The sequence below is a fragment of the Mangifera indica genome, chromosome 17 (genome assembly GCF_011075055.1).
Source record: "Mangifera indica cultivar Alphonso chromosome 17, CATAS_Mindica_2.1, whole genome shotgun sequence".
NCBI lineage: Eukaryota > Viridiplantae > Streptophyta > Magnoliopsida > Sapindales > Anacardiaceae > Mangifera > Mangifera indica.
The window spans coordinates 992001-1001383 of NC_058153.1; the positions used below are offsets into that span (position 1 = coordinate 992001).

Here is a 9383-nt window from a genome sequence, read left to right on the forward strand (position 1 = left end):
TAAAAAGCTCAAGTCTCACGTATGTAAGGTTGGCCTTAATAATTAATTCACGTATTATAAATAAATCCATTCATTTAAATATCACATTTTAGCTTCTTTTTATGTTTTTTTTTTGTTTAAAAACATAATTTTTTTTATTAAAAAAATTTGTAATACTTAATTAGGTATGATTATATATAATTTTATTTTTAATTCAAAATCACTAAATCACATTATCCCACCACTCAATTGATTACTCAATACAGAGTATAACAGATGGTAAAATAAAGTCATTTCTTCAACAAGGTCATTAAAGGAACATCATTAAGGTAAGAAATGCTCCTGCTTTCAGAATCAGGTATCTGGTACACTCTTATTTCAGGCTTTCAGATCCACTTTTTCTTAAATTTATGACACGAATAACTATAAAATATAGAAGTACAATCAACAATTACAAACTTATTGACAAACCACCTAGTGCACTCCAAGCATATGCAACCAAATATTATATTAGCTTATTGAGAAGGCCCCCTGTTCTTTTTTCTCTGACTCCCATAACACACAAGTAACAAACGAGCCCTGTAGGCTTTTGCAAAACCTTTTACAGTGTAGCATACAACACCAAACTCAGAGGTAGATACATCTATATCTGTTGCTGGAAGGTAAAGGAACATGTTGTAAGTATATACGAGCCTCACGCCACAGTCAGTCTTCCACATCCAGCTTTGAACATTAATACCAACATGATCAAGAGTTTATGGAAATGGAAGGAATTATTGTTTATATAAAGATCAACTTTGGTGCAGCACAGGATTACAACATTTGCTATCTGACCCTTGTAATGCTTCCAAGTCATTTTCATATTGCTAGCATGATACTTTAGACTTTACCTGTTCACAGTAAACAAATCAAATTCTGATTTGATGCATAAGAAAGAAAAATGAAAAAAAAGTTCTGTAACAATAACAGAAAGATGAGCCCCTGCAATCATTAGTTTAATGAAGAGGTGAATTTGAACCTTTGGCAGCAGTAAGCTTCCTTTGTCGTTTGCGCCGATCCAGTTTGATTAAGCCAGATCTATTATCAGGAAAGACTGGCTTTCTAAATTTTAGGTCTTCACCTCTAATCATGTAAACATTTCCTGCTTCTGGCGTGCTAAAATCAGCAGGATTTCTGTTAATACTGCATATTTCAGTCTTGGAACTGCTTTTCAGAGGCAAAACGCCACTAGTAGTATTGCAGGCTTCCGACTTACATTTCGATGCATTTTCAACTACTTGGCACTGCAAGGGGAAGGCCATAGAAACAGAAGTGCCAAGGAAATTTTTCTGCATATTAAAAGGAAAGGACCTATGATTTGCGCTTAGACCACCAGTTATAAGCACGGATTTTTGAGATCTATGGCTTTTATTTTTTGAAGGTGAATCAGAGCCTTTAGTCTTCTCCTTCTCTTTGGACCGAAGGGATGTCTGACCTGTAAAACCAGTGGTCTTCTTGATACTTTTATCATGATGAAATGAAAAACTAGAATTACCAATGGTTGACATGGCAGGAAAACATTCATGAGAATTCTCTGGAAGGTGATTTTTACCATAATAATCATATAATGGGGGCTTCATGGTACTGCTGGTCTTGTATCCCCCAGATGAGAGCCCAAAGAAGTCCTTAGAAGGATGATCATGCACAAAGGAAGGTCTTTTGTGGAACTTTTGTGTCCCATTAATATCAATTGGTGCACCTGACTGCAATCCTGCATCCATGAGACTCAGTAAATGCATTGCAGGTATGGTTTCATTAGAATACAGATCTAGTGATCCCATCCTGCTATGTTTACAAGCAAGTGGACACTCAGCTTGTGTCCTGCTGAGGTTTTCAGAATCAGAGTTCCTATTATGCTTTTCATTGTTGGTAGAATTCAAATTCAGAAAGTTCAAACCAAGATTTCCATTCAAGTTCCCCTTACACAAACTGTTGGGATAATGTGAAAGAGAATTTATGTTGCTCGATGGATCTGCATGTTTTTGACCAATGTTGTATACAAAGGGCATGTGGCTTGGCATCATTGCTGACCAAAGATGAGCTCCTTCTTTATTCTGTTGTGGACCACTCTGGCATGTGTTACTAGATCCTAAAGTCTGCAAATTGGTTGGGTAGGACCTGTGACCCAATATATTCCCAATCCATTGGCAATTTTGAGACATACCATGCTTACAGAAACTGGTATCAGAAAATCTGACTCCGCTTGGTAGCCTCTCTTGACACTGAGGAAATGCCCTAAACTCTGTAGGGGCATTACCTGGCTCCAGCTGCTGTATATTGTGTTGTTCTCTATTGACTTGAGAAAAGCAATCAACTGACTTCTTTTTGGTACTTCCAATTCTTGTGACCTTGTCACTTTTTCTACTTTTAGCTTGAGGTTTTGGTTTGTGAGCAGTCTCCTCCAACAAAAAGTTAAACTTCCCCTTTGCATTTATCTGAGCATTACCGGTGTTAATGGTTGTTTCTGATTGGTGATTATCGTTTTTGATATCAGGAAGACACCTTTCATACTGATTCTTTGCCATGAGTTCAACAATTTCCATGGGTATGTCATCAATAATTCCCTGTTCAGATGCCTTATCAGCACGTTGATCATAATGTTTCTTAGGAAGCGCTGAATGTTCCATTGTTTCTGTAGATTTCAAATTGCTGTTTCTACCACAGAAATCCTGCAAAAAGTAGGCATTTTTATCACAAAACTATCAAGCACCTCAACATATCAACATCAGAAAATATGAACACTAATGAGGAGCATGAGGAAATAAACAAAAAACTGTCCATTCTTCTACACATATATAGGCAAGAATATCATGCTTCTGCAGCAGTAGATAAAGACAAGAAAAGGTCTTACCATTTGCTGCATGAGAGAACAGTTCCCTGTTTCAGACTGAGACGTGGACTTTTGCTTATCATTCAGAAAAGATGTTCTAAAGGTATTACTACTGAGATCACCATTTACTTTCCTTTGATATGCCTCTGGCTCTGATTTAGAAGCAAAATAAGAACCTATAACATAGTTTGCCTGGATATCTTTCCCCATGACCTGGTTTTCCTTTGAGACAGCCTCTTGCCAAAGCAGTAGCTGATCTTCAAGTGGAGAAATATAATTTCTGTCATATCCATGGGATGACAAGCAGCTTTTTAGGGAAAGATGTGACCCCTTTTCAGTGCATACATCTTTTGTTGATTGAAATGGATCAGTAAAGGATGGCATTTGCATGATTTCCATATCTTTTGTTGTTAATGGACTTCCCCTGAGAAGACCATTACTCCAAGGAATTAGAGAGGCCTGCCTATCATTACAAAGTGGCATCTTGCTTTTCTTCTTGCATAAACTAGAATTTCTCTCAGTTTTCTGGGGAGGCAAAGGGAAAGGATGCATCCCTCTGCTTGTAAATGTAGTGTGTCCAGATTCAGACAAGACAATATCAGCAAAACTGACCTTATTCACATCTCCAGCTTCATTCTGACATTCTTTCTGCACATTTTCTTGGGCTGGTACTGCCAGGGACAAAAATTCATCAACAGCCTGGCCTTTTTTGTTTTTCTTCTTACTCATAGTCGGACTTCTAACAAGCCTGAATTTACTCAAATGGCTCTTCACACCAATTTGTAAGCCAGTTCCAGCATCTTCTTCTGAATCTGCACTTGCAAGTTGACTAACCGTTTCCACACCCTCATTGCAGGTTCTATCCCTTTTATGGAAATTATTCTGGCAGCTTAACTCCAAAGGTCTCCATTCCTCATCACGAGAGAACTTCCTTTTCCTATTTTGGTCAGAAACCCGAAGAACATTTCCTCGGATAGCCACAGAACAATGGGGTGTAGAGGGTGCAGCTACCTCAGCTGATGCATCAGGAGCAGAATTGGAAGAAAATTTTTCATCCCTTGTTAGATTCATACTTGCATCTCCGTTTTTAGCCAACAACTCAGTCAGTAGACGCACCTTTCGAGTTTTTTTACGATGTGAACCACTTGAGTTATCATGATGATCCTCTGGATCATTTCCAGGCAATATCCCAGCACTTTCAGATGATGCATCATCATACTCATCAAATACCCGGCAAGGATGTTTGCTTGTGCTCTTGACAGCGTCAATCACCTCATTAACCATTCTATTTACCCCAGATGTCCCACAACTTACCACTGCCTTTAACTGTTCAACTTCAGCTGAAGGTTGTTTTCCTGTTTCACAAATTTCTGAAGAATTCTTAGCTATGCTTTTGAGATTTTTATCAGCAAGTTCTTCAACCTCAGCATTTTGACAACTTCCATGGCTGGGCTGGTGTAATTCAACAGATCCATTGCAACTTGCCTTAAGCGCTATCCATGTTTAAATCAGCAAAATTTAACATTGCATCAAATATAGTTCTAACTTTTCTTTCAAATCAGATAAACTGTTATATAGTTTAGCAGGTTGATAATTAAATCACCTGTGTCATCGGTGTGATGACTTCTGGCTGTCATCATTCCAGAGGTACGTCCTGTTGCAGCACCAGCTGATTCAGGGACATCCAGATTTGTGTTATCTTCTGAACCCATCTCATGCTCTGGAGAAACACAATAAATGGACCGATTACTTTAATTTAGTAAACACATAACAGAATAAATTGAAATTTGGATTGGGGTATTACCTATGACCAGGGTGTTTGCAGATTCAGATTTCTTTTCTTTCTTATCATTACATGAAGAAGGATGGCAGTCATTATCATTCAGTTTAATGGCAGTACTGGCATCAACTATTGTACTCTCAAGAATTTTTAATTTTGGACCTTGATGAAAATCTGATTGCTGCACTTGAGCAAGGGAGGACATATGGGAACAAGTACCACCAGATTTGAATATTGCCTTACTACAATAATTGAAGGTATTTCCATTATTATCTTTTATGCTTTCAGCACCAAATTCCTGTAAACAATTCTGGCAATGCCACCATCTGAATTTTGAAACAGGTAAGGGAGGAAGAGTACATGCTTGCTCCTCAAATTTATCATGATTACTATCTAAAGCAAATGGCCAGCAAATTTTCCAGTTTTTTTTGCGAATTTCAGACACATATCCGCTGCAGCAACATCAAAATATGTAAAGAAAACAGTGTAAATGCAGTATCAACATACTTTATAGAGAACAAAACTAGTTATTGGCAAAGTAACTACCCATGTAGTTGTGTATCTCATCAATGTTATCTTTGATAGCAGCTTGAACATTTGTTTTCTTAATGATAATCCTCATTACAACGTCAGTTTAAAACGAACTCGATGGTGTATATATCAAAGTAAAAATAATAATAATAATAAATCTCTATAAATCCCAACAAATAGACATCCACACCAGAATGCACATGTGCATCCATGTACACATAACCAAACTCACAGAAGCATGCACTCACACAACACAGACGCAGTAGGACTGGAGACAGAAGCAGATAGGGAAATATAAACAAATCCTAAAAATTATTAGATATTAGGATCAAGGCTTACCGTATAGAAAAATGTTCACAATTTCCTGCATCAATCTCATTATTACTAACAAGATCTATAGATATTGAGTCAATCTTAATAGATGATCCCACAGACTTCGAGACAAGATCAGAATTGCTAGTGTGATGATTCTCCTCCACCATAATATTTCTCTCCAAGTTAGTAGCAACCAACAGCACAACAGGCAATATACAATTTCCTAAAACACAAATCCAAATATTATCTCTAGTGGCATCATCACCATAGGCTAGATAAGATACAGTTAGATTGAATACATATATGTACTTGAAAAGAAAACAACTAACCTGTGCAGTACATAACAAGGTCTAAGTAAGGGAAGTATCAAACAACAATAACTGTGTTTACATATAAATTCCTAGTAAGCATAAGTGGAAACAAGAACTTCATTCTCAAAATTGAGGTAGAAAGAGATAGAAGCTGAATCACACCTATCAATAGTGATTTGACACATAAAATAACGAACTCTAGCATAAACAAGCACATAGTCTTCAGAGGGAACAAAATCTAAAACCCTAATTTTCCATAAAATTAAACAAAAAGATGTTTTCGGTCATTGCTTTCAAGCTTTGATCACATAGCTATAAACCATATAACTAAACCCACCCATTTAAGATCAAAGTAAATCATAAAATAACAAAAGCAAGATGAAGTACAAATTAGGGTTTTGTAACACAAAATGAAAGACTATTTTTTTTTTTTTACAATAAGATAACTTGTGTTAATCCTCCCAATATAAATGCTAAAAACCACAAACCCACTTCGACTTACCCAAAAAACTTCAAGTAATTTGGTACAATCACGCACATCGATCCGGAAATGAAATAGTTAAGGTTTTGTTTCGAATTCAACCCCACTGACCAGCTAACAACAGCTGTAACACGACCAAACAATCCATATAATACATAAAATATAGCAAAAGTGAATAGATTCATCAGCAAAACAAAACCCAGAAAAGAGAATGCAAAGAAATAGCTGAACTTGACGTACAAAAAACAGTGAAAAGACGCAAATATCTCCAACAAACAAGCTCAAACTAAGATAGAACTGACGCTAATCCGACACTAAACCAATTAGAAACATTTCAACCAGACACAGATGATTAATTAAAGTAAGATACTTACCTGAGCACAGTTAACAAAGAGTCAAAACAATCTTACATCGACCGGGCGCCGATTCCCCACGGCCACTCGAAAAAATGGCATCAACAGATAGAGCATTTGGCGGAGAAGACAAAGAGATAACAAGTGACAATAGATTCGAAGCTGGATGAGTAGAATTAGAGTGCGAATTTCGGAGAAACCCTAGACCTTGAAGGAGAGGCTTGCGATGCTTAAGAGAGAGAGAGAGAGCGAAGAAATAGAGAAATTTATTATCTTTTGCCCTTGAAAGAAGGTTTTGTTGTATTAAAATCATCAATTCACCGTGACATCCATGCCATGCCATGACATGATACCATACATGCATGTGACAAAGTTAGAGAGAGAAACTATGAAGAACCAATTACATACTCCCACGCGGCAGAGTGGTGCGGTTCCTATCACAATTCCATTTCGGAAGGAAACCCTAAAGAAAAAGTTGGGAAGCACTATTCACCACGCGTCATTTGCACGCTCTGCTGGTAAGGATAAATTAATAGTCCTCCTTATGTCATCTGGATCTAATATGCCTTAGCACATTAAGAGGTTGTCATTGGACGGTGCATTAACGCGCCATGTCAGAGAGTGTAGTTAGTTCAGTAATATAAAACCCTAAGTAAAATTCTGGCAGGTAATGAAGAAAGGAGAGGAAAGGGAATGGAACCCTAAAACTAATTTTTTCCTAAATAAATATCTAACCCTAGCCTCCTCCCTGGCCTAGTCAAACAGTAATGTAATCTGGACTCTTGGATCACAAAGTGATAAGAGTTTTGGTTTTAACCTGATATTCCAACCAATCAAAACCAAAATTCATCTGCTCTTCTCGTTTTCTCTTTCATCGATGTACACAGAGTTAAACAATACCGTATTATTATGTTATTGAATATAAATATTGATGTAATTAAATATAAATATTACATCATTACACATTATTTATACACATATTATTCATATATTAATGGCCATTCTCTTTTATAGAAGAATAATAAGAATATAAACAGTGCCAATCAAAGATCTGGCTAGATATGATTTCTTTTAAATCGAACTTGATTCTTTTATCTTACCTAAGTTGATAAAAAAAAAGGGTAAAATCCCTATAATAATGTCGTATGAATCCAAATACAAAGAATAACATTTCTATACACAAAGCAAAACTCAGAAATTAATAAGCCAGACGTCGCTCTCTGTCTTTCCTCTTCTTGCAAAATGCCTACAATCTCCACTGGACCACTTCCAACTCTACCAAGCGAAACATTGAATTCTCTTTAAATGAAAGATGGGATTCTTTTCTTTTCATATAATTGTCTGTGCAAAGGGTGATGAGAGCTTCATTATTATTCAACCATTACAGCAGCTAGCAGCAAGCTTTTTTGGAGAGAGAAGAGAAGGAGTTAGTAAAGTGAAATGGCTAAATAAGCCACCGATTCTTTAGACCAGAAAAGAAAGAAAGAGAAGTATTTCCTTATTTTATTATATTGCAGCTATTTTATATGTACGGGAGGTAGGTCAGTGAACCCATTGAGATCTGTGTTGAATTTGGTGAAATATGACCCTGATCTTTAAAAAAAAAAATTATAAGGTCTGTAATTAATCTAATGGTTGAAAAGGATGCCTCGTCTTCAACCTTCTAAAGGATAGGGCCCCCACTCACTTTGTGTCTTGTTGCATCATGGCCATAAATCTCCAACAGATCCAATAGAATAATGCTTTAGAAATGCAAGTGCTTTACATGGCCTAAGGTCCCTGTCTGCTCCTTAAATTTCTCCATTGTTCATGTCTGCTGACACCAAATTAAAGTTCAGCAAGGTCGACGTTAGGTTGACATATAAAGCAAGCTTTTTGCTTGTCAATTATCCATTCCCAAACTTGCCCATTAGCGCTTTAATGGTAAATCAGACAGATCGACGTCCCATCTTGGAGAATTATATGAAGAGATTATTTTTTGTGTTTGCATACTTTCCTGCTTCAATTTCCAAAAGCTTTAAACTTTTTTCAGATCTTTATCAACTCAAAATTTCTGCATTCATAAATCTAATCCAGAAATGAATTCTAGGTTTGCCCAATTGAATAGTTGAATTCATCTTCTCATTTAATGAGAATTAAGATACTGTACTTACTGTTTATACATATGTATCGAATCTCTATGTGTTTTACTTCCAAATCAATACGCTTTTTCTTTAGTTTCTGCAGTACAGTGTTTCTATTTTGCTCAAATTCCTGCTGCTGACATGCAGTCCTGATTGTTGGATCATTTTCCTGATTCCATGCATTGATATTATAACGATATGGCCGCAGTCTCCAAAGGGAAAATTTTCTGTATCTCTGCGAAACCTTGCTGAATGCGAAATGCCTCATTGTTATTGCTTAGTGCATGTTTAGTGTTTACTACGTGTTTTTCAAGTTTCAGAATTCAGACTGACAGTAAACATGGAGTAAGTCGTGGAAAATAACCTGATCATATAGCTGAGCTATCTTATAAATTAGCTCTTTTAATCATGTTGATTCGGTGGGATTTTTGCAAGAGAAGAGAAGATTCGCAGATACTGGTGCTTAGCCATGAGAGAGAGCTGGTAATGCTAGTTTATTTATACATATAGCCTGTAAACAAAATGCCAAGAATAGAAGTTATAGTGGAAGCACAGAAAAAACCAGTAAAGCTGCATGAGTAGTAAAATTCAGATACTTGTGTATGTGTCTATAATTTGAGTATAAAAATAATACGGTTTTA

General features: G+C 36.5%; 1 protein-coding gene across 4 annotated transcripts; it reads right to left on the reverse strand.

The window, feature by feature from the left end:
• Nucleotides 1-259: 259 nt before the first annotated feature.
• Nucleotides 260-6909, reverse strand: LOC123199992 (protein EMBRYONIC FLOWER 1-like). Of its 4 annotated transcripts, XM_044615059.1 has the most exons (9): nucleotides 6641-6909; nucleotides 6288-6390; nucleotides 5499-5697; nucleotides 4653-5080; nucleotides 4452-4568; nucleotides 2870-4341; nucleotides 1571-2687; nucleotides 998-1453; nucleotides 260-869 (listed from the first exon to the last, which is right to left on the reverse strand). In XM_044615059.1, the coding sequence occupies exons 3-9, from the start codon at nucleotides 5639-5641 to the stop codon at nucleotides 859-861; spliced, it is 3744 nt and encodes a 1247-aa protein (XP_044470994.1). In that variant the 5' UTR covers nucleotides 5642-5697; nucleotides 6288-6390; nucleotides 6641-6909; the 3' UTR covers nucleotides 260-858. The 4 variants fall into 4 exon arrangements, with proteins under 4 accessions (XP_044470994.1, XP_044470992.1, XP_044470993.1 ...); XM_044615057.1 differs by having other exon boundaries at nucleotides 998-2687; nucleotides 6641-6908; XM_044615058.1 differs by lacking the exon at nucleotides 6288-6390 and having other exon boundaries at nucleotides 998-2687; nucleotides 6641-6908.
• Between the last annotated feature and the right edge of the window lie 2474 nt (nucleotides 6910-9383).